At 45.9% G+C, this 23,942-nt stretch overlaps 4 protein-coding genes across 5 annotated transcripts; 2 read left to right on the forward strand and 2 right to left on the reverse strand.

Moving 5' to 3' along the window:
- Positions 1-429: 429 nt before the first annotated feature.
- Positions 430-11,680, forward strand: gnav1 (guanine nucleotide binding protein (G protein) alpha v1). Of its 2 annotated transcripts, XM_011612466.2 has the most exons (10): positions 430-769; positions 854-1,006; positions 1,133-1,224; positions 3,744-3,836; positions 4,222-4,382; positions 5,624-5,752; positions 9,255-9,384; positions 9,516-9,587; positions 11,004-11,091; positions 11,385-11,680. In XM_011612466.2, the coding sequence occupies exons 2-10, from the start codon at positions 880-882 to the stop codon at positions 11,573-11,575; spliced, it is 1,083 nt and encodes a 360-aa protein (XP_011610768.1). In that variant the 5' UTR covers positions 430-769; positions 854-879; the 3' UTR covers positions 11,576-11,680. The 2 variants fall into 2 exon arrangements, with proteins under 2 accessions (XP_011610768.1, XP_003972082.1); XM_003972033.3 differs by having other exon boundaries at positions 433-1,006.
- Positions 11,681-12,553: 873 nt separating this feature from the next.
- On the reverse strand, positions 12,554-13,522 carry npb (neuropeptide B). Its single transcript, XM_003972032.3, has 2 exons — positions 13,098-13,522; positions 12,554-12,878 (listed from the first exon to the last, which is right to left on the reverse strand). Exons 1-2 carry the CDS (start codon positions 13,356-13,358, stop codon positions 12,750-12,752), a joined length of 390 nt encoding a protein of 129 aa, XP_003972081.1. The 5' UTR covers positions 13,359-13,522; the 3' UTR covers positions 12,554-12,749.
- A 785-nt stretch (positions 13,523-14,307) lies between these two features.
- Positions 14,308-17,272, reverse strand: sgsh (N-sulfoglucosamine sulfohydrolase (sulfamidase)). Its single transcript, XM_003972031.3, has 9 exons — positions 16,988-17,272; positions 16,697-16,857; positions 16,513-16,618; positions 16,101-16,435; positions 15,880-15,961; positions 15,609-15,812; positions 15,104-15,270; positions 14,802-15,019; positions 14,308-14,633 (listed from the first exon to the last, which is right to left on the reverse strand). Exons 1-9 carry the CDS (start codon positions 17,064-17,066, stop codon positions 14,450-14,452), a joined length of 1,536 nt encoding a protein of 511 aa, XP_003972080.2. The 5' UTR covers positions 17,067-17,272; the 3' UTR covers positions 14,308-14,449.
- Positions 17,270-23,836, forward strand: slc26a11 (solute carrier family 26 member 11). Its single transcript, XM_003972030.3, has 15 exons — positions 17,270-17,424; positions 17,946-18,132; positions 18,257-18,495; positions 18,710-18,902; positions 19,188-19,273; positions 19,552-19,774; positions 19,886-20,064; positions 20,264-20,336; positions 20,493-20,604; positions 21,033-21,088; positions 21,233-21,373; positions 21,453-21,580; positions 22,095-22,194; positions 22,269-22,402; positions 22,647-23,836. Exons 3-15 carry the CDS (start codon positions 18,289-18,291, stop codon positions 22,743-22,745), a joined length of 1,731 nt encoding a protein of 576 aa, XP_003972079.2. The 5' UTR covers positions 17,270-17,424; positions 17,946-18,132; positions 18,257-18,288; the 3' UTR covers positions 22,746-23,836.
- Positions 23,837-23,942: the final 106 nt, after the last annotated feature.

The following is a 23,942-nucleotide window of genomic DNA, read 5'->3' on the forward strand; positions in this document are numbered from 1 at the left end:
CCTTCAGAAGACCCCCCCCCCCCCCAGATCCTCACGGTTACCACACTCATGAGCTTCGAATATTCCTAAACGAACAAACATGAGAAGGTGTTTCCATGTTGCGCGTCCCAGACGAAACACTCGTTAAAATCTGTCGTATCACAAACACACGCGTTAAACCTTTTCGGGGATGTTTGCTCCTAATCTCCACTTTGTAACCATCTGTTCAAACTTTTGTCCTCGTGATTGTCCCGGTTTTCAGCACATCGCGTTCCCGAAAACAAATCCGCGCCCAACGGGGCGTGCAAAAATCTGCAGAAGCTACTTCCGTTATGCTTTAATCTTTTCACTGGATAACACGGACGAGAGAAAAGCGTCATTACTCTTTGACACTTCAGTGATAGTTGTTTGTTCCAGTGCGCAGTCGGGTAAAACGCGTAAAATTACGCACGCTGGTCTCTTTTCTCCCGCACGTCACTTCCCTGGGAAGTCCAAAACTCTCCCCACTGGGAATTTGAGTGTGTGGGAGGAGGCAGTATTTTCTTTTTTCTTTTTTTTAATTAACTGGGGTCTTTGCCAAGGCGCTCGAAGAGGGTTCGAACCGTGCGCACGGTGGTCGGATGCCAGTTTTTACGACTTGCGATGCGTCGAGTCGGCTGGATTCCAGAGGTTTTCTAAACATCGCCAACGACTCTGAAAGACTTTTGGTTGATGATCCGAATCTCCCTCGTTCCCGCTGAACTTCATGCAAACTCACCCTGCAATTTGCGGCGCTGCAGGAGAGTTGGCGGTATGCGGCGCGCAGTAGCAGGCTCGGGCTGATCCCCGTCCGGACCGCCTGTGTTATTACTACTTTTTTCTCTCTTGGAGCAAGATTCAGAGAGGAGATGAGCGCTCAGGATGGGACTGTGCCTCGGTACCGAACTCACGGAAGAAAAGAAGGCGAGGATACGCAGCGCCAAGATCGACCGAGACCTGTACGAGTTTGCCAAAATGGAGATGAACGTGGTTAAAATACTGCTACTAGGTGAGACTGTGAAAGTCTGGAGGCCAGTTTGCGTGGTGTGAGCGTGCGTGTGCACGTGCCACCGTTGCGGGGATAACCTAAACCATCGCGGATCTCATGTTAATCCGTGGTTTTATCTTCCTCCAGGTGCAGCAGAGAGCGGCAAAAGTACTTTGGTCAAGCAGATGAAGATCATCCACAGTAACGGATTCACCAAACAGGAGCTCATCACTTTCAAGGTAACGCACGCGCACGGCAGGCAGTTGTGTGCGTGAGAAAGATGGGCACGAGCAGCAGATCTCTGGAGGTCAGATCCGTGCTGGTATGCAGCGCTTTGGCCGTGGCTCTTCCCTCTGTGTGCAAAGCCAAATTCCACAGGTGTATTAGGGGTTAGGACGGGGTGAGGAGGGTGGCAGCGGTTCAAAAACACACTCACGCACACACACATTCCCGTGTTAACATTCCTCTTCCTTCTCCTCCTCTGTCCCCTGTGACCTGCGCGGATGCATCACCGGGAAGCAGCTCGATCCAAAGCACGGCGGCGGCCTGCAGGAGCGGATGTCTGATACACGTTTGCCACTCGGAGAATTTGTCAGATCTTTGGCGCCCCGGTTGTGTTTTTGTATCTGACACAAAGCCGCGGTTTGTCCGGATCCCCGCTGGGATGTTTGAGTGCGTTCCCGCAGATGCCGTACCGGTGACCTCTCGGCTCCTTGGAACCTTCCGGTGTCTTTCCCAACTTTATCTGCTCCCGCCAAAGCTGCTTAATCATGATCAGAAACAGTCGTTTAAAAAGTCAAAAAACTCAATTGTCCATGAAAAACCCAGTTCTGGCGTTCACTGACAGCAACTCTTATTAATATAATAAATACATGATGATAAAGTATGGTACTATTATTATAAAAAAAGTAACAAAAAAGATCCTCGACACTGCCGCGAATTTCTTCAGGATTTCTTTAACAATCTCTTCATTTGACTGTGATTATTGGTGAACGTCGCATCCTGCCAGTCGGGTTTTTCCTTTGTCTCCTGATGACGTCATGTTTTTCATGGAAAACTGACACGAAACCACAAACCTGTGCTTCTCTTCCCAGCCTACCTCCCAGGCAAACAGACACACCCTCCTCCGCACACACACGCATTCCCACAGTCACACTGGGCGTAGGAGAGCTCATCACACTGGTGTTTTGGGTTGTTTTATCTCTGCCACGGTAAGCGCCCCGTCACTCACGTGGTAGCAAGCGTCTCCATCCTGCCTGGAAGGGGGCGGATTATCCAGGCCGGCTAAAATCCCCTGCAGACACACAGGATAACCACGTCTTTTGTTCTTCTGCTTCTGTTGTTTTGGTCCCTGCAGTCAGGTTTGTCCTGCATTAGGGCCTCTCTCTGTGATAAGAGGGGGCCTCGGCTTGTCCTTTATTGGCGGATCAAGGCCCTTTTTTGTTTTTGTGTTTTCTGGGGCCTGACTGGTGAACAGAGAGTCTAATAACAACAACGTTATTATTGCTAACCCTCGAGATTGGACACTTATTTGAGGAAATGACGGGGGTGTGGAGGCCAGGCTGTTTTACCTGAAACGGCTACACCAGTCGCAGCTTTGTGACCCCTGCAGACAAACACGTGGATTAGCTATGCCTTGTTAGCTGAGTGGTCCTGGTTAATGATTAAGCATCAGGCAGCTGTATGGGCAGCAGCGCACTTCCTCATCATGTTTTAGTAGCTTTATAAGTATTAACGCTCCTGCAGGGAGAAGCTGCTGACAGCAGGAACAGGAACATCTGGGTGGAATTAAGGTTGCAATGATATCTCCACTCACACACACACACACACATACACAGAGCAATGATTTCAACAGTGGGAGGATGTCATCAGCGAGCAGGAAACGGGGGTCAGCTGTGCGACAGATCGCTGTTGGTCGGACTTTTCCACAAACCTCGTGCCTTTTAACGTCAAATGTTCCAGCTTGTTGACGTTGCTGGGGGTGGATCCAGGCTGCCATCACAGGGTCAACACATCACTGTCAGTGGCCACGGTTTCTTTTTTGCCACCGTCTCACCCTGACCTCCCTGCGTCCTCTGTGCCTCCTGCCTTTACTGTCAACAGTGAAGGGGGGGGGGGGGGGCAGTTGGTGGAAGGTGACGCAAGGATTAAAGACCCAGCGATGACAGAGGGGAACACAGCAAACTGGTGACGGAGTTTGGGATTCCAGGCTGGACCGAGTCGGAACCACAGTTGTGTTACAATGTGTGTTCAATATGTGTTTTGTATTTCTGAATGGAAATACGGAGGGTTTTTTTGTTGGGGGGGGGGGGGGGGGGTGTTCATGATAGGTCCTTTATTAACCCAAGTCACTTGGATTTTATTTCATCTTTTTTGGTCACATTTATGGTCAGTTTACGGCTCATGAAGATCCACCGTCCAATTACCGCTGACAGAGATGGTGACGCAAAGCAGCTTATGTCCGACACAAATCCATTTGGAGCTGTCAGCACAGTAAGGTTTCCTCACATCCAGTTACCTCGCAGATTTGACAAGGAGACCCCCCTCCCGACGCACACACACACACACACGCACACCAAAACAATAAAAATACATGAAGAAACATCCCTTTTCTAGGTGCATCAAACAAAATGAACGAAAAGGCTCTAATCAGCTGTGGAGATATTTACTTTATGTTTACTTTATGCGTTTTTTTCCCGCCTTTTTGTTATAAGGCTGAAGATCAGGCCTTTGCTGCTAACCTGTTTGTCTTTTGCAGCCGGCTGTGCTGGATAACCTGCTGACCTCCATGAAGTTTGTCCTGCATGGCATGGGAGTGCTCCGGATCAACCTGGCCAACAGCAGGAACAAGGTAACCTGTCGCCTGATTCATCCGTCACGTGACGCCCTGTGGCGTTTTCCAAATTTTCCAGCCCTTAAAATTGTGCCGCCGTGTGGCCACAAGAGGGCGCCATTGCGACACTATACGCGAGAGGTGGGAAGAAGGCAGTTTGTTTTAATGAGACATCTTAAAGTGAAACATTATGGGAGCATCTTGGCTGACAGCTTCCCTTTAATTTGAAGTCTATCAGGGTAATCAGAGCTCCTCCACCCACGCTGCACTTCCTGAGACGATGACCAAAGTAGTATTTCCAAATTGAAATTCATTTGAAAGAGGAACTCTAATAGGCTTGGTAATTCATTTGACATTAGGTTTGTTTTTTTTTGCTCTTCTTTGACCATTTGTCCTCCTGCAGGTCCATGCCCATTCTGTCCTCTCATGTGGGCGGTGCTTTGATGAAGATCAGGTGCTGCTTCCTTTCCTTAGCCACGCCTTTTCCTGCCTGTGGTCCGACGAGGGGGTGAGGTCTGCGGTGGCTCGGGGATATGAGTATGAGCTCAACGACTCTGCGCTGTAGTGAGTACTCATTCCGCTCGCACTCCCGCTGCGTTGAGGCCACGCAGGGGTCTAATTACCCGGACTCCCCAGTTGACGCTGGGCCGTGTGCTCGCTGTCGCTGGGTATTAGTGCATGAGTGGGAAATGAAGCAACGGATCCAGTTAAACTGTCCTCCCAAACGATTTAGACAACCCGTGAAATACACAGATGTGTTTATGTCTGTCTGTTCAAGGATGCAAAGGAACAAGTGTAGAAAAGGTGTGTGTGTGGGGGGGGTTGGAATTTTAATTTTTTGTTTACAGCAAATCAAGTTTTTTTCATTTACATTTTGAACAGTTTTCGTACATTTTTGTGGGAATCTTGGTTTAAGACGGAGACGGATCCCAACAGGTGGCCGTCTGTTCTCATTCTTTACCCCAGCGAGAGCCTTCGGCTCCGGGATCATCGACACCGACAGGCCCCTTGGTTCCCACTGAGAGCCACCATACATCATCATCACCACCCTCTGCCCTGGCTTTTACACACACACACACACACACACACACACACATTGTGCTGGCTGGTTCATAATTATTTACCAGTTGAAGAGACAAATATTTCTTAACACAGATCTGTTGTTGGTCTCACTGATTGAAGCACAGCTCTTTAATTGCTGATGACCTGAACTTCCTTCAGCATGATGGTGCTCAACAAGTCATTTTGCAAAATAAAATCCCCTCCCCTTCTCTTTTTTGTCCTCACAAACACAGTACAATTCTCAGATTCTTGCATGCAATCTGCACCGCGCAGTGTGTTTTTTAAGCAGCGGGGTGTGTGTGTGTGTGTGTGTGTGTGTGTGTGTCGCTCTCAACGAAGCTGATTCAGGTTGACAAGTTGAGAATGTCACAGTCACTTCTTGTCGCAGGAAACATTGTGTGTGTGTGCGTGTGTGTGTGTGTGTGTCTCAGATGATTACGCTAACTGTGTAAATAGCTAATCTTTGCTTGAAAGCTTAGCCTCGGTGTGTTATTATGGTAAACCACACTGTGAATATTCATGATAATGAACCATTTCTCCCCCTGTCTTTATCTCTGTATTCTACACACACACACACACACACACACACACACACACACAGAGTGAATACATCTACACACCAGTAACTGGTACCTGATGATATTCTCTTTTGTTGGCAGCGTCATCGTTCCTTCCTTGTTTTTCTCCTTGACCTCTCACCTTAATGCATCACCCCCCCCCCCCCCCCCTCCTTGCTTCCTCAGTTTCTTCGAGAACATGATCCGCATCACTTCCCCGGAGTATGTGCCTACAGAGATGGACGTCCTTCGAGTACGGCTGAGGACGACTGGTGTGATCGAGACCCAGTTCAAAGTCAAGCACCTTGTTTTCAGGTAGATGCTTTCACACTGTCTTCGGGGTCACTCGGCAGGGAGGTCGGCAGCCCCCCCCCACCCCCCCCCCCCCCCCCCCCCCCCCCCCCCGCTCTCCCGCCCCCGCTCTCAGGTCTGGAGCTCCCATCCAAGCGCGCTTATCTCCTACTGCCGCGTCGCCATAGACCCGAGATCGAGATTAGCAACTTTGTTCGATACAGTCGATATGGTTACAGTTGCTCAAGCTCACGTCGGACAGCGGCGGCGGCTCGGTCTTATCAGCAGAGGAGCAGAGGGCGAGTGTGGGGGCCCTGGCAGCCCATGTCACATGACCATTCCCCCCACGCCATCTCTGTCTGATCCCCTGACGATTGGGCTCCAGAGAACATGACGGCATCAAACACAAAACTCCTATTCAAACACAATAATCCCACAACGGAACGCTGAAACCAGTGAAAACGTGGTTTTAGGGTGGAAGAAAACCAGCAGCGGTTCAAGGCGTCGAGCCTTTCTCCTGAAACGGAATCATATTTTTAATCAATAGCGTTGAAAACCACAACTTGGAGAAGAAATCCGGGCAAATGAAAAAGCCGACGAATCATTTTCGACTCGATTATCCGTTTACACGCTTTGACTGAACTTTATTCGAAACTTGCGTTTCGGGGTCTTCGTTCGGTTATTTGGGAGCTTCTCGCTCTCGACTTTGCCACTCAAATCGGAGCAATTCTCACTTCCCGCCTCAGTGTTTTCCCCTGACGGCAGGTTATCGAGTTGGATGCGCAAGTCATCGGCCTCCGCGGCTAACGCGCGCCTCTTATCATCTGTCAACACTCCGAACATCTATTAAAGAGTAATTTCCTCATCTTTTTTCTGGAATGTCTACCTGAGGAGTCTCCGCTGAGCTCCACACCTCATCTGAAAGTCTAATATAAAGTTTATTGCCGCAGCTCTTCCCAAACCTCTGTTTAGCATATGAAAGTTGTAAGGTGAGCCGCTTTTTTTTTTAAGCAGACGCCTGCAGCCTGGAGCGTTTGCGTCTCTGGGTGACGCTGATTTGTGTGTTTTTGCATTTTTTGCACGCGTGTCCTGATTCGAGCGTGGAAGTTCCACTTGTTCCATGACGGTGTCACCTGCAGAAACGCTTTGATCGTAAGCGGATCTGCATAGAAGCCCTGAGGTCTCCTTGTAGTCTCATTGCTGTTGGCGTTTAGAATCTAGTTTATTATTTTTCCTTTCCTCTGCAGTGTTTGTGCTTCCAGAGAGACGTTCAGCTAAAGTCACAGCAGCTTCCGTCTTATCTGCCAGATTCCAGGGAAGCCAAATAATACAGCGTGTGTGTGTGTGTGTGTGTGTGTGTGTGTGTGTGTGTGTGTGTGTGTGTGTGTGTGTGTTTTGGAGATATCAAGCTGTTCCGCCTAATCGGAGCTTAGCATAAATTGTATTAATTTTTTAACTGAACAACAGAAAGGTCATTAAAGGGATTTAGAGATGCAGATGTGAGTCAGACAAAAAGGGTCTTGGGTTTTTTTGGGGGGGGGAACGAAGAAACTGTCACTTCCTCCATTACGCTTGGAAATATTTATTTCAATAGTATTTTTTTGGGGGGGGGGGGCTTCTTCAGAATTCAATATTGAGCTCCAGCTCTGCCTGGCAGAAAACTGCTGCTCTGATTGGACCCGAAACGGTTTCGAACCGTGTCTCAGAGAGTGTCTCCTTCGGTTGAATCCTGATTTTGGTGTCTCATCTGCGCGAGCATCTGCGCTCAGCACTCCTATTATTTTTGAAGCTTTGCGTTTATTGAGCCCGCTCGGAATTTTTCTCCCGTTTGACGTCAGCGCCGCAGGGTGCCGACAATATAAATCTGTAACCATATGAATCCTCTCCTGTCCCTCGACATGTGTGACTTAAGAGTTGAATCGGTTTTCTTGGATATCTCCCCCTTTCCTTTTATAACATCTGATCTAGTATTATTATGGGATGATTGTTGTGAGTAAAACCGGAGACACTGAGGAATAAAGGTTTTGTCCTGGCAGCTGGCTTCTTTACATGTATTCCACCCTGTGTGTGTGTGTGTGTGTGTGTGTGTGTGTGTGTGTGTGTGTGTGTGTGTGTGTGTGTGTGTGTGTGTGTGTGTGTGCTAGTTTGCATACAGACATGCTGGTTGACCTTTGACCCACGAGGGTAATTAGGACCTTTTCCTGTGTCATTAGCATCGGCTCCTCATCGTCGCACCGCAGAAGTGTGTGAATATTGTTAAGCTGAGGCTGGAAAGATGAATTTGGCTCGAGAGAGTTTTCAACTTTATAGAGCTACAACTTCAGCGTTATCTTGGTTTGATTACAACCTTGTGCCACATTTCAGTGTGATGGTAATGCTACGCGCTACACCTGATCCCCATGACCACCGTTAGCATGCAGGGGCTGCGTCTGTACCGGCTTCTGCTTCATTCCATCTATAATATATGTAGATCATTCATTGTCTTTTTGGCCATTTTCTCCAGTTCTGAATTCAGATTTTTGTAAAGTAGCTCGCATCAGTTCGGAGTTAATAGAAGGGCTCAGTGTGTGCGTCAAGCTCTGATATATCTCGCTAGATCTTTCCTTTTCCGCTCAACTTGTGACATTTGTGCGTCTGTCGCCACATGTTCATTTCTCCTTTCAATAAAAGACTGAAATGAGTGAGTGGACGTTCGAATGGGAAGGCGCAAGGTGCCACATCTGGCTGTGAAAATAGCTGAAGTCAGAAGAACTTATGGGTTTTCCTACTCTGATTCTTGTTGAAATGTTCTCTCTCATCCTTCTGGAGAACATTGACCTTTACGCTCTCTGCGCCGCTTTGTTGTGATTGTCTCAAGGAATAATTGAAAAAGGGGGAGAGCCGTTGTGCTGAGAAACATTCTGCTGTGCGTATGTACGCGGGGGTGAAGCATATTTTAGTGGGATTTGACCTTATCCAAAACTGAGGGTGAGGCGGGGAGGATGGTGAAGGTGGTCCGATCCGACAGACGATCGAATTTAGCTCAAACTGCTGAAGAAGTTCTTGCTGGTGCTGATAGGAAGGTGCCAGAACAGAGTGCGTAACCTCCCAACAGTGGACACAACGGTTGCCATGAAGCAACACATCACATCAACACATCCTCTCACCAGAGGAACACATGGTACCAGGATGCATTATGGGAAAAAAGCTTTGGTCACTGTTCTGCTGGGAAGCCTCGGGCCCTTCCATCCACGTAGATGCTACTTTACCACGTATGACTGAGTCCAGTCTGTTAGCAGGCGGCCGTGACAGGTTTTACGTCTCTATAGTTGCGTGTTGATGTAAATGTCATCATCCATGGGGTCTCCTCCGTGGTGTGTGTGTCACCTGTGTTTTTCCACGGCGGCGAGGAGAACAGAGGGCAGAAATCCCACTGACTGTGCGTCTGCTGTTGCGTTCAGCCTTTTTTAATCATTTAATCGGATTTCGCGTGGGCCTCTGCTCCGCAACAATTATTTCATATTCTCTCCCGCCCGCCTGTGTGCAGGATGTACGACGTCGGAGGACAGAGGACCGAGCGGAGAAAGTGGATCGGCTGCTTTGAGGACGTCCGGGCGGTGCTGTTCGTGGTGTCGCTCAGCGGTTACGACATGACCCTGGTGGAAGACCCTTCCATGGTAAAGACTTCGCCCGGCGAGGCGTCTGCAGAGCCCTCGTTAAATCCGATTAGGGTCTGTCCCGGTGGAACAAGCCTTCAGGATGATGGAGGCTTCCGCTCCCTGATGGCGTTCTCTTCTTGTCCCTGCAGAATCGTATCCAGGAGAGCATGAATCTCTTCTCTGCCATCTGCAACAACGTTTTCTTCCGCAGCACGTCGATGGTGAGAGGCTCACCCGTCACCGTCTCCCTCCTGAGGGAAGACGCACTCGCACAAACGCGAGTTTTAGCGTCAGGAATGGTAGATGTCTTTATTTATCAGATCCATTGGGTTCATACGGCACAGTTTAAAATGAAGTCCCGATGTGCTGCGCAGATGAGGCGATCCGTTGCGTGTGCACCTTTAAACTAACTTCAGCCGCGTCTCATTAGTTTGGGGATAAAGTTTTAACATCCTACACTTCCACACCGGCGTCTTGAGCAAGTGAGGGAAGATACTTTGAGCTGTCAGTCACCCGAAGGTCTGGTTTTTTAATATAGATCAGTTCTCCTGAACACGGAGGCGCGCTTTGTTACAGGCAAATATAGGAAAAAGACAGGCAATGCTAATATCAGTAATAGTTATCATCACCACCGCCGTCATGATAATAAACCCGTGCACAAAGGATGGCTACTGCTCGATTTGGGAACTTTTTAGGCAGAATCAAAGGTACTTTTATCCCTCTCTCTCAGTAGAAAATGGTGCATCTCCAGGCTGAAGCAGAGGACATAAACAGGATCATTTTGAAGCTTCCCATTCTTCTTCTAGAAGATGAAGTTAACGTTGATGTGTCTGATAAATGCTGTTTCCACACACTCGGCCTCGGCTCTTTTGTCTCAAGACTTCTGCCGGTCCTCATTTAAAGAGCCGGCTGTAATTAGGGTGTGGTGACATTTTCCCTTCTGCCTGCTTTTCCATTCCCTATCCGGGAAATGATCGCATTAAAGCCAGCGTGTGACGGGCTCGTTCAATTCATTCCACTTAACTTGTATTTCAAGTCCGTTTGAAAGACGTTGCATGTCGGTGCGGCTGTCAGGTGGAGCCTTTGACTCTCGGTGCCGGTCGGAGCTGGTTCTGACAGGCTTTCTCTATAAGAAAACAAACAAATCTGTACATGCGATGATCAAATGAATGAAGCAAATGTGTCCTATGGGCGTAACACATCACCACCGTCTGCATCAGATGAGGCTGGGATGAGACACTGTCGTCAGGTTTCATTGGTTGCCTACAGAGCCCTGAAAAGTTGAGTTATGAGGCTGTGAGGCAGAGATTTATTAAAGAACCAGCCAGGCCAGTTGTGTCCACGTGAGTGATCGATTGGACACTGATGAGAGGAACCAAGCTGATTGATTTGTCACTAGTTTCCCATGCTGGCTATTGATTTTCACATTCCCCATCAAGTATCCGTAAAATGACAATAAATGTGGCTTTATTATTTGGATTTGATTGATTTGTGGTGTTTGTTTGTTATAACAGCAGGAAGAAGTTACCATAAAGCTGTTTTCTCTGTCGTGATCCTCTCATTGATTTGTCCTCTCCCAGTGGAGGGAACGCTTCATCGCCATATCTGATTGCTCTTTTCTCTGCTTTTTTTTACAGATTTTATTCATGAACAAGTTAGACCTCTTTCAGGACAAGGTCTTACACTCTGGGCGACACCTGCGGTTGTACCTGCCACAGTTTAAAGGTGGGCCTGATGTTTATTCAGTCACCATGAGCAGTTTTAATATCATTTGTGATTAAAAAGCTGAGTTCCTGGTTGAGGATTGCTTCCCCCCACCTCTAAGCAGAGCCACTAATCCAAATGCACAACTTCTCTGAAGTCTGCAACATGCTGGCACACCTGCCCGCCCGGCTATTGTGTCTACTAATGTCAATATAAATGCTAAAACCTCTCAGACTGGAGGTCTGGAAGCGGAGCAGGCGTCCGTCTCAGGCCTGAGAGCTGCCGCAGGTGCTAAGTGCTGCCTCTTTCTCCAGGTGCAGACTGCGACGTGGACTCCGCGGCCCACTTCATGGCCTCCACCTTCGTCTCGCTCAACGCCACCCCCAGTAAACTCATCTACCACCACTTCACCACAGCCACGGACACCTCCAACATCCAGGTGGTGTTCCAGGTGGTGATGGACACCATAATCAAAGAGAACTTGGAGGCCGTGTCGCTGCTGTAGCGGTCGCCTCCGTTGTTCTGTGTTGCTTTGGAAAATGGGAAAATGTAAAAAAAAAAAAAAGAATGTTTAATGGTTTTAGCCAATAAATGTTAATTTTAGAAACCAAGTGTTGAAAAGTAGACATTAGTATTTAATTTTGCGAACTAAAATCTCTTGAATTTGCTATATACACATGCAGTTAAAATGCCTCCTTTTCCTCTTTGTGTGTGTGTGTTCGTGTGTGTGTGTGTGTGTGTGTGTGTGTGTGGGCAGGCCACAGTGGGTGTTAGGATTTACTGTTTGGTCTTTTCCTGCCTGTCCCAGGGTTCACTCGTGCATGCCACCGTGTGTTTTCCCCTCATCCATCACTGCGTGTCGTCTGGTCACATCCACCACCCTCGGTAAAAAAGCCCACTAGTTTACATTTATGGAGCCTCTTCCTCGCTTTCAGGCGCTCTGTTCAGGGCCTTCGGTGATGACACGAGGAGGCTTTAATCGGGCTGCGTTCTGAGGGTTCCACGGACTCTTAAAACGGCTCTGACAAATGTGGTTTGATTTGGATGCTGAAGGACAAAGATGATGTTTCTGGGAATATTTGTGTCATTTACATGCTTTAGATTTGGTCTGTTTCTTCATTTTACCTCTTCACTTTATATTTTTCTAGAAAGAATGCACTTTGGATTGTTTTTAACCCAGAGGACAGAATAAATATGACAAATATGGTCTTTTTTTGACATTGTGTTTAAGTTTTGTTTTAATGCAAATGGAAAAGTAATAAATCAAGGCAGTATTGGTCATGATCGCCTTTCATTACCCACATTTGAGTATTCAATATACATTTAAGCAACACAATGGCGTTTGTTCATTTTAATAGATAAATAAATAAAAGCACTTTCTTGATAATTGCACAACTATTGGACATATACACGTCGTGAGGGGTGGGGCGGGATACACGTGGGGTGAAACGGCAACAATTGCTTCTCATCACACCAGTCATACTTTTTTTTTTTTTTTTTAAATATCTGTCAGCAAAACCAAAACGGAACAAAATTTGCACTTTTACGGTGGAACATTCAGGGTCTGCAGCGGTCCATCCCCCCCTCCTGACGGGCCCTCCATCCCTCCAACCTTCATCCTAAGTTTCCAGAGAAGAGCCCCGGGATGCGGTGGTCTGCCTCCGCAGGGTCGGCAGGACTCATGCGGACAGACAGTCCAGAGAGTCCAGGGTGAGGAAGACGTCCGCCTTGCACTGGAAGGTGCCCGTCCCGTCCCGCAGCAGCTCGCAGCTCTTCAGGTTGGGGGAGATGTCCTTTACGCAGATGGCCTGCAGAAGATCACATCCGTGACGACACAAGTTTAAATCCTGCTAAAAACGTACCTTCAATTAGGACTGATTTTAATTGTTCTGGAGTTCATTTGGGATCTGTTTGTGAAATTGTGCTCGTTAAATTTAAAGCAGTAACAGCTTTTACGCACGTTTCGTTTTGACTTAAAACAGGGACATGCACTGGATTCAAGTTTATATGAAGAGAACAGCGCTCACCATGCTTTTGAGGATGGATATCTGCCTGCTGTCCGGAATCACGTTGTTACCCGGTGCGTCCTCGCTGTCCAGCACTGCCTCTTCGGACTCAGACCTCCGGACGTACGGCGACCTCCTGATTCCGGACAGCAAGCCAGAGGCGCGACCCACTGAGTAATAGCTGGGCCCGGTGGACTGCTTGTACCAGGCTTCGACTTGATCGCAGGAGATGAGCAGAGACATGGCGACGCACACCACGGCAAACTTGACTGACCTCTCCATGCCCGGATCCGAATTGGAACTTGTTTTTCCACGTAAAGAGGCGCAGAGAGGGTTTCCTCAGCTACAAGGTGATCTCCTGTTTTACTGCGTGTTGGGAAAACTTTCTGCCGCTTATATAGACCGACTGTTCGACGTTATTGTGACCCGAGAAGCTCGTCAAATCAGAATTTAGGTGGGTGGATGATCCTGTGCGCGTGTGATATAGTGTGTGAGGGGGCTGCAAACGTATAGACGTCAGCCCTGCTGACGTTGGTGGAGAGGTAAAAGTGAAATCGGATTATCATCAGGGAACCACAACAGGCATTGTCATAATCTCTGAGCCAGTTCATTTGATCAATTTTCAGTCCATTTGTAAGTCAAAGTCGACAGAGTGTAAACATAAAAACATGCAAGTGATCAGTTCAGTGTGTGATTCGGTTTAATCTTGAAACCATTCGATTTAATGAAGGGATTCACTTAAATTGTGGGGAGGCATATGTCAGCATGGATGTCAAACGATAAAAGCCACCGACTCTGGTTAAATAAAGAGCAGAATCAATGTTTTAAGGAGTGAAAATAGAGAGATCAAGAGTTAAAAGAAACCAGTCAGGTCGATAAACGTGAGGAAATAATCAAATGTTCCTAATTGCTGTATGTGTCTCACTTCAAAGTAAAGCACTGGAAAATCAATAAAATCCCTTTCCTGAGTGATTTGCGACCTCACAGGTCACTCCTGTAATGGTCAAATCAGCCCAGAACGAGGCCGAGGCAGAGATTGACGGAACCAAAGATTTTTTTTAATTAGATAGTAACAAAACCAGCCCATAACAGCATGGTCTGATGCAAGAGGCGATCTGGGGGATATGAAATGTACCTTGAATATAAAGACGCTGATAAGACGGACTTGGATGGGCAAATTATCTTAGAGCAGGAAGAACAATCTTTCCTTAAAGGAAATGATGGTCAGAGGAAGGGTCATTCAAAGCTTTATTCATTTCTTATCTCCGATAGCAGAACTGATGCACGAAAATAAAATATTAAAATGTAATTTATTCTACAAGACAGATGTGTACAGGAAGGCAAGCCTCTAGTCAATCAAGAGTTTAGGTCCATTAGAGTCCATTATAGAGGGGTCTGCAGCGTGGCTCCAGTTTATCCTCCAGGACATAGTCTGGCCCACAGACCCAGGGGTCCCCGGTCTCCCATTGCCACTTCTGCAGACTCTGCCTCAGGTTCTCCAGCACCGTGCTGTAGGACGGGTCTGACGCCAGGTTCACCGTCTCCAGCGGGTCGGTCCTGTGTTGATGAAGCACGTGGGGTTTTGATTTTACGTCAGCCAACAGAAAAACTCCAAACATGATTAAATAAATATCAAATCGACATTTACCCACTTGGGAAAGACTGAAATATAGCAAAGGTCTGAGTGATCAGATGTACAGTAGCTACTCCTGAGGGGTGACGCACCTGGAGTCGTACAGCTCCCAGCGCTCTCTGTAGTAATACTGCTCCAGACTCTTGAACCAGTGCGTGGGCTCCTGTCGCCTGGTGCGGTTCAGCAGGTCCTGGAAGGTGGGGGACACGTACAGGTCCTGGTCAATGGGGAAGGGCATGCGGTAGTGCAGGTTATGGAGCAGGTGGTACACCCCCTGGTGGACGGAGCGGGTCGGGTAGTACATGGTTACCTGAAATCAACGGGACAGAGAAGCAGTCAGGGCCTTCTGTTCAAGTTCTTGCTGGGACGTTGGGTCTGACAGTGGCTTGCGGACCTCATGCAGGGACTGGCTGGCGTACACGGTGTCCCAGTTTCTGGGCTCAGCTGACAAAACAGTCAACAAGGAGCGACCGGTGAGGTGAACAGGAGTGCGGGGGTTCCCCGGGAGGCTGTAGGATGGGTAAGGAACAGAGAACCAGTCCAGAATGGTTGGAGTGATGTCTGGAGACACAGAGGACGAGATGCCAATAAGAAACAAACCCAAAAACATACATTAATCACTTAGATTGCACTTTCAAACAGTGACATTTGGGTTGTAGCAGAGTTGTTCCTCGCACTGACGTGTTTTACAGCGATTCGCTTTCGGTGGAACTTATAGTGTCGCCGCAGACTCGTCATTAAGTTTCGCTCTGGTGGCTGACTGAGTTCATCATAAAGAATGCATTAATTGTCCTTGTCATTCACTGGAGTAGTCAGACATGCGTAAACCTTAGATCTATACTATGTCCACAGCTTTTATTTAAAAAATGTTTTTTTCTAATTTCTCCTTTCTAGCATACCGAGAAGAGTTACATAGGCCTGGCTGGTTTCTCCCCATCGTTTCCTGTGCTCTGGAGACGACACCATCATCGGCTCTGCCGTCCCAGAGTGGTACAGGTTGGTTCTGCCATTTGGGAAGGGGATTCCATTGTCTGAGCTGTAGATGACCAGAGTGTCGTTCTCATAACCGGCCTCCCGGAGCTCCTGAAGAACCAAGCCGATACCTGCAGAGGTACCCAAACACGTCATGTCTTGTCTTAACTCTTCTCACGACAACATGTTGCTACACACCCTGATCCAGCCTGCTGACCGTGGTGTACTGCGCCGCCAAGTCAGCCCGTGTTACAGGTGTGTCTGGTGCGAATGGAGGAACCTGAAGTAGCAAATGAACATTGTTTGGATCAAATCTGTTTGACTGTAGCTGAAACACAGCGAGAATAATCTGTCTTTTTTGGGGTTAGCATTGCTATTGGAATGTGGGAAAGAAAGAGAAGCACTGATAAGTCAGCTACCTTTACTTGGTCTGGAGTGTAATACACTGGTTTCCAGTCAGGTATTCTTCCCATACCCTTTTCACCATTTCCAAACTTCTCACAGAATGCTCCATACTGGGGCTGCGAGTGTCCACATCGATGGGTGTCATGAAAGGCTACGTAGAGAAAGAAAGGCCTCTCCTCTTCTTGTGAATTGACTTTATCCTCTTTATGAGCTTGGAAGAATTTGCGGACCAGGAGTTTGATGCGGGTGATGTTCCGTCCCACCTGGAGGACCGAGCCATTCTCCTCTGTGTATGCAAAATCAAAAGGATACACAGAGCCGGGACCCACGTGCTTCTTCCCAATGATGCCTGAGCAAAAATAAAATCAGGGAGAATTCATCAAAACCAAGAGTCTGGGCGAGAAACCCCTCGAAATCTGTATTTACCTGTGTGTACATTAGCTTTGCTCAGGAGCAACGGCAGACTTTGCACTCCTTCAAATGAGTTGAAGTTGTGAACACCCTGATGAAGGCCGTACATGCCATTCTGGTGCTAAAACACAGACCAGACAACCTTGAATCACACAGGTTAGATGCAAACAGCACCCACACACAGAGACAGTTGTGCTACCTGCGGCAGCCCGGTCAGGATGGCGGAGCGGCTGGGGGAGCAGCTGCTGACAGATGTGAATGCGTTGTTGAACACCAAACTACGCTGAGCCAGAGCGCGCAGGTGGGGAGTATGAACCACAGAGTTATTATACACCTCTGTCTCAAAACCTGCATCATCAGCTGGATGAAGTGATGTTCATAACGAGAGGACATTGTTAAGAGTGACTTGTATGTTTGTAACAACAGACAAGTTAAGGTCAGATGAAAAAGTTCACGAATAATCATCGCATAGAAGTAAAAGTTCACTAACCAATTATCAGGAGGACATTTCTTGTATCTGACTCCCAGATGCAGCTTGAGAAAATCACAAATGATAACGGGAAGAACATGACGATAATAGTTTGGTTCGCTTCACGGCTAGTCAAAATATCAGTTTCGGCATTTCAAACGCTGCAAGTTTAAAACATTTCATGGGTTAACAGTCTAATAAACAAATTTATTCTTCAGAAGCGAAAAGGAAAACTAGTAAATAGAAGTCGAGCGTGGCTTCTCAGATAAGAGGACATTAACTTCCGGAAACAATGAAGCCCCGCCCACACATGATCACATGACACAATGCAAAACAGGAACTTGATTCCTGCTTAGCGAGGAGAAATTTTTTAGGAAGTGGTTTTAGGAAAAGGAACATCTGAAAAGGACTAAAAATCACAGCCAATGCAGGACATAGCCACAGAGAAGAGTGGTTGGGTAAGAATTTCTTCCTATTAGTTTTATATGGTTATATTTGTGTCTTTTTTGACCTTTATAATGATCTGTTTAGTTTTATATTCTGATATTCTAATCAATGTCATTGCATTTTTTTTCTTTCTGTAGTGCTGTTTTAATAGTTAATCTATTCTTGTTATTTGCGCTGATTGTAACCACAAAATGTGTCTGTTGATTAGCTGGCTTTAGTGTTCGAGATTTGCAGTTTACCAATGCAACATTGCATTATTCTGTGGATTTTAGAGGATTATCACAGATAATACACAGGAAACAAATTATGGGCCAGAACATTTTCACCAGAAGCTTAATTGTTCTTTTTGCAATTGCGTGAAAAATTAGAGCTGTGGTCAAAAAGAAATCACTAGGCAGACCCAAGTGTCTTAAAACCTGTCAGGATAAGATCATCATGTGATTGAAATTACTTTAAGGTTCACGGAAGTAGGCCTGTGCTCAGGTATGAACAACTCACTTTCTTCCTCCTGTTTGTTTCACTAAATCTGCAGGTTGCATCTGAAGATATGTGATTAATTTTCTGGAGAAAACCGGAGCAACATGCATTTACATGGAGAGATTAATTTACGTATTCCACTGACTGCTGGTCCCATGAAGACATATGCAAAACCAAATCTGGAGGAACCCAGAAGCCAACAATGAGTGACAGTTAACAGTGGAGGAAACCTAATCATTTGTGTAAGTGAGGTTTTTTCTGTTTCTTTTAAAATAACAAGCTTGCTCATACACATGCGAAATTTGTACATTTAAACGGGACTTTATCCCATTAGTTTGCAGTCATTTAATCTTTCTTACCTTGCAGTCCAGGTTTCCTTTGGATCTCATCTGGTAACAATGGACCAGCCGCTGTTGGCAGGAATGGCGGTTGTCCGAGGCTGCTGCTCCTTAAGGAACCTAAAGGCCTGGGTGCCGATTCTCTCCTGGCTGCCCAGGTACAACATTAGGTGGCTTCAGATGGACCTGCTCGCAGGCATAACAGTGGGGATGACTACAGTACCTCAAGCTCTGGCATATGCTGAAGTCGCTGGTCTTCCTGTGGAGGTGAATAATGTGTTTTCTCAGCCATTTTTAATAGTTTTTTTTAATTTTTATTCTGCATACATACACCTTTTTTAACTCTCTGCATTTTTTTGAAAGATAGTCGTGTGTAAACTATGCAAGTGAAATGACAAGAACTACAGTATTAGTCAGCACCACAGTTAATATGATAATGTTACGTAATGTTTCCCTTTTAACTGTGTCATTTTTTCCACAGTACGGTCTCTACTCTGCCTTCATGGGGGGATTCATCTACAGCCTCCTGGGGACCTCTAAAGATGTCACATTGGGTCCGACAGCCATCATGTCCCTCCTGTGTTTCTCTGTCGTAGGAGGGCAGCCACACAGGGCTGTGCTGCTCAGCCTTCTGTGTGGACTCATCCAGGCCGTCATGGCGTTACTCAGATTAGGTAAGAAGCAGGTCTGTCGGAGTCATGTGAGAACCTTGTGACGACGGTTAGTGATTTTTGTAAGTTTTAGGGCAATGTAACGTTGGCTCTGCAACAAATGATATGACGTTATATCATTGACATGAACTAGGATAAAGAATCCTAGAAAGTGAACCAAATGGAACCAAATGGGAGGCTTTATGACTTCCTCCGTCCAACCACACACAGTTCCTGAGTGTGAATCTGAAACATCCAGGTGTTTTAACTCTTGTGGCATGACTCTGCAAATTTTTGTGTCTCCTGCAGGTTTTCTGTTGGACTTTATCTCTTTCCCTGTAATAAAAGGCTTTACCTGTGCAGCTGCAGTAACCATAGGTTTTGGGCAGATCAAGGTCAGTTTTTCAATGCACACACACACAGACACACACACGGAGAGAGTTTATGAATGAAATTGGTGATTTATTCTGCATATAACTGTATATAGAACATAACTGACCATGCAAATGGTTGAGTAGTTATGGCCTAAAGGTAGCAGAAGAAAAGGTCCATTAATTTACGATGTTTCTACATTTTGTCATATTTAAGTATCAATTCTCATTTTGTTCTTGCAACTATGCTGTTGTATATTTTTCCACGGGCTGTTTGCATCCTCAATCTGCTCTCATTTCAGAACATTCTGGGGCTCCATGGTATTCCCAGTCAGTTCTTCCTTGAGGTTTACTACACTTTCTACAGAATCCCTGAAGCCAGGATCGGTGATGTGATACTGGGACTACTTTGTCTCATTCTGCTGGTTTTGCTGGTGTTCATGAAGGCGACCGTGGATCCTGGCGATTCCCCAGACTCCAAATACACGAGAGTCTCCAGGAAACTAGTGTGGACTGTTGCTACCAGTCAGTATCTGTCTGAGTGGGACTAAGTCTATATGTCCGAAGCATGCAGAAGAAATGAGATGATCCAAAACCTGTCCTGAATCTGTCCTGATTCTTGTCTCTCTCGGCCAGTGCGGAATGCTCTTGTGGTTGTGGCTGCATCTTTAATAGCATTTTCCTGGGATGCTTACGGTCACCATGTGTTTACACTGACTGGGGAAACTTCTCAAGGCCTCCCACCTTTTAGGCCCCCGCCTACCTCTGACACGACAGCCAACGGTACCATTGTGTCGTTTGGGGATATTGTGAAGGTGAGAAGCTAAATGAGGCCAGTAGAGGGTTGAATCCTTTATTCATCCACTCTTATTCGTCGCTTATTCCTGCTCTAGCTGACAGGGGTATCACAGATATCATAGGAAGTGAATATGAATATTTAATTGGACCTTGAATCAACTTCCCAAAAATCGTTTCCTGTTTTCAAGACACAATTGTTATGTCTGCTCTGTTCAGGGCTTTGGAGAAGGACTTGCTGTTATTCCCTTTATGGGCCTGTTGGAGAGCATTGCTATAGCCAAAGCATTTGGTAAGTCTAGAAGTTGACCAGTTTATTACTTTGAACCAGATTTGATAACATCTAAAGGTCTTTTTTATATGGTACAGACATTTGTCATCACTACAGAAAGGCTCATTTAATTACTTAGATCAGTTTAGTTATGTTTATGACTTTTTTCCTCCTTAGCCAGTCAAAATAACTACAGAATTGACGCCAATCAGGAGCTGCTGGCCATCGGTGTGACCAACATAATGGGCTCCTTTGTTTCCGCCTATCCTGTCACCGGCAGCTTTGGGAGGTTTGTCATTATATAGTAGTCAGTGTGGCATTAGGGAATTGGCCATGGTTTGCATCATCAAACATTAATTTTTCATTTCTCAGAGGTTTACCTTCAGTCCTGTCCCGTTAGTGGTACTCGGGCTCCCTCTAGTGGGAATCGCCGAATAAAATACAAAAAGAAAATGTATCTACGGCATTACATGTTTTCATGATTAGAGTTCATACCTGCGGCTACAAACACACCCTGTTTTTTAGGCACAGTCTAATTTTATCATTCAAGCACAATACACTGTATTTTATTTTTAAGTCCAATTTTTAGGTGCAGTTCTTTTTACTGAAATCATTATTTAGCTCCACTTCTTTTTGTGTTAATCCAAGGAAATAGGCAAGTGCGAGGGGCAGCTCCAATATCATATGTATGACATGTGTATACCTCCTCACATGCAGAACAGCAGTGAACTCCCAGACTGGCGTGTGTACTCCTGCTGGCGGGATCGTCACCAGTGAGTCTAAAGGAAAATTCTTATAGATATGATGATAAAGGCCAGATTTTTTTTGTATTATTCAGGCCGGTGTTGTTGTACTTAGTTAATCATTTTCTTTGTGTTTTTATGAATTCCATGGTTTGTCTGTGCTCGGTCTTGCAGGCGCCATTGTGTTGCTTTCTCTGGCCTTCCTCATGCCAGCATTCTACTACATCCCCAAAGCTTCTCTTGCTGCTGTCATCATCTGTGCAGTTGCCCCAATGGTGGATTTCCACGTTGTCGCTAAGATGTGGAGGATACGCAGTCAGTACTCTTTCTGCAGTGTGTCCCAGATTTAAGGATTCATTTAGTTGTGATGTTGGTGCTCACTTGTGTTTCACAGGGCTGGACCTGCTGCCTTTCGCTGTGACTTTCCTCTTGAGTTTCTGGCAGGTTCAGTACGGCATCATAGGAGGAGTAGCTACATCTGGAGTGCTACTACTTTACAATGTGGCCAGGCCACAGATAAAGGTATTAATTCATCATGATATCAGCAAAGATAAAGTTAATCTTATATCTCTGTATATGGTTACTGCCTGCACACGAGTGTAGGCTACATAGTTGGTCATATATAACTTAAATTAATCAAAAGATACTTGTGTGTTGTGTTATTTTTAATTATTTTTAAGTTTCTATGTTCTCAAACAGTAATTATTAAACATGCAACAAGCCCTGTTCATTAAAACAATACCAACAAACATCAGAATCGCACAAAGTAGAATAATACAAATAAATGGAAGTTATTCAAGGATAAAAACCAAACAAAGCTCCATGTCAGGATTTCAGCAACATTTTAATTAAAAGCCAATTCTAATGCTTAAACACATGGCCCACTCTCCATTAATGGTGAAGCTTATCATAGCCATAAACTGGTTTAATCTGCCGTAATTTGCAGGCGACACTGAGCAAAGCTGTAATGTAATAAGATTATTGCCAATTGTATAAGTTGTGACTGCTAAACAGTCGTGTGTGTGTTCGTTTGCAGGTGTCTGATCATGGTGTACTGCTGATGGAACTGGCCAGTGGACTCAGTTTTCCTGCTACAGAACATCTCAGCTGCATCATCCACACTGAGGCTCTGCAAGGTACAGCTGTGAATATGCATTTGAGCGGTGATGTGTGTGGATTCACAGGATACCTGAATCTCTCCCTCCTTCAGCGGCTTCTCCACGGTCAGTGGTGCTGGACTGCCACCATGTCAGCACCATAGATTACTCGGTGATCAGCGAGCTCAAAGACTTGCTGAGGCAGTTCAAACTGAGGGAGGTGGAGCTGGTCTTCTGCAGGTTGCAGGTGAGACCTTCAGACATCACTGTTTCACTCTCTATTGAAGTTATGGCCAGACGTGGATAAAGATGTGGAAAAGGAGGTCAAATAACACCCCTAATCTCAACATCAGTAAAGCACCTTAAACCTGAGGGAATAAGTGACTGTAAGGATGAAAATGCGTATAAACCACAGCGTCGGTGTCCTAGATAGATAAGTGAATGTTCTTTCCTGTATTGACTTGACCTGACACACGTTTTTTCACCTCCAGCCCTCAGTTCTGCAGGTTCTGCTTGCGGCTGATCTACAAGGCCTCAGATCCACAGACAGCCTGGAGGCAGCACTGCAGCTGATGTCGGAGAATCAATGATAACTGACCCCCCCCCAGAAGAGACGTTGGAGCAGGGATGGGATCTGCTCTGAGCGTGTGATGAACCTGCCTCTCTTTAACAAAGTTCAGTGCAACCGCCAGCGAGGAAGTGATGCCACATTTAAAGAAATAACTTGATATTGGGAAGGATCCAGCAGGACCAAAACTTCCACTGACCACTGCACGCTGCATTGGACAAGAAGTACTTTTTAGATTATTATTCAAATAGATTATTTTTCACCTTAAACATGTGACCCCACAACGTTACACTTTCTCCGCTCTGCCTAAAGGGTTTTAACGGGTTTATATTGTTGCCGCGGCTACTCAATGTTGTACTTTTATTCATTTTATGAATCAGGCATCACTTTGTTCTGAAGAAGGAAGTAGACAAACTTTATATTCATTCCTGGAAATGATGATAAGAAGTGATTTATGAACAAAGTGAAATTATTAACTATGCCAGGGGTCGGCAACCCAAAATGTTGAAATAGCCATTTTGGACCAAAAAAACAAAACTGTCTGGAGCCGCAAAAAATGAAAAGCCTTATATAAGCCTTATTATGAAGGCAACACATGCTGTAAATGTCTATATTAGCTATATTAGCCTACTTTCAAAATAATAAGTAGACTACAAAAACATAACGAGCATCCTGGAGAGAATGACGCACCACATGACGACTCTGAGGTACGATTGTCCTTTAAGTTTAACTTACATTGTAATGAGATGTTGAAATTAAATAATTATGCACATTTTTACAGCATTGGAAAAGAATGTTTGTCATGTTTTTCTTCCTACAGAAATTATACTAAAACAAAAAATGTATTCACACCACCTTTTTCCATTTTCATATTTTTGAAAAAGCTCCGGCCTCCGCTCCTCCATCATTTCCCAGCACTGGGAAAACCTCCATCATTTCCCAGCACTGGGAAATGATGGAGGTTTTCCTCTTATTGGTTTCCTCAAAACACTCTTCCCGGACTGGGATGCAGCATGAGGAGAAGTTTTCTCAGTCACAGGAGTGTTGCCCCCAGGCGTCCATCTAAATTTCCCTGTATGTATTTGAATGAGTAAAAACACAGTGTGGATAATACAAGTGGGTCTGTGAGTTATTAACTTTCATCACCAACAGTTTTACTTTAGTTTGAGTAATAACAATATAAAATGATGGGGAGACGCCAAGATCAGTTACAAGCTCA

The sequence above is a fragment of the Takifugu rubripes genome, chromosome 17 (genome assembly GCF_901000725.2).
Source record: "Takifugu rubripes chromosome 17, fTakRub1.2, whole genome shotgun sequence".
Taxonomy (NCBI): domain Eukaryota; kingdom Metazoa; phylum Chordata; class Actinopteri; order Tetraodontiformes; family Tetraodontidae; genus Takifugu; species Takifugu rubripes.

Coding starts and splice junctions, on each gene's coding strand:
- npb (XM_003972032.3), bottom strand. CDS start 13,358: ATGGAGAGGTCAGTCAAGTTTGCCGTGGTGTGCGTCGCCATGTCTCTG. Junction 12,879..13,097: donor TATCCATCCTCAAAAGCATG/GTGAGCGCTGTT, acceptor GATCTTCTGCAG/GCCATCTGCGTAAAGGACAT.
- slc26a11 (XM_003972030.3), top strand. CDS start 18,289: ATGGACCAGCCGCTGTTGGCAGGAATGGCGGTTGTCCGAGGCTGCTGC. Junction 18,496..18,709: donor TCGCTGGTCTTCCTGTGGAG/GTGAATAATGTG, acceptor TTTTTTCCACAG/TACGGTCTCTACTCTGCCTT. Junction 22,403..22,646: donor TGGTCTTCTGCAGGTTGCAG/GTGAGACCTTCA, acceptor TTTCACCTCCAG/CCCTCAGTTCTGCAGGTTCT.
- gnav1 (XM_011612466.2), top strand. CDS start 880: ATGGGACTGTGCCTCGGTACCGAACTCACGGAAGAAAAGAAGGCGAGG. Junction 3,837..4,221: donor TGGCCAACAGCAGGAACAAG/GTAACCTGTCGC, acceptor GTCCTCCTGCAG/GTCCATGCCCATTCTGTCCT. Junction 9,385..9,515: donor TGGTGGAAGACCCTTCCATG/GTAAAGACTTCG, acceptor TTGTCCCTGCAG/AATCGTATCCAGGAGAGCAT.
- sgsh (XM_003972031.3), bottom strand. CDS start 17,066: ATGTTCTTCCCGTTATCATTTGTGATTTTCTCAAGCTGCATCTGGGAG. Junction 15,020..15,103: donor CCAGCCAGTCCCTGCATGAG/GTCCGCAAGCCA, acceptor CGTTGATTTCAG/GTAACCATGTACTACCCGAC. Junction 14,634..14,801: donor TGGGAGCTGTACGACTCCAG/GTGCGTCACCCC, acceptor TCATCAACACAG/GACCGACCCGCTGGAGACGG.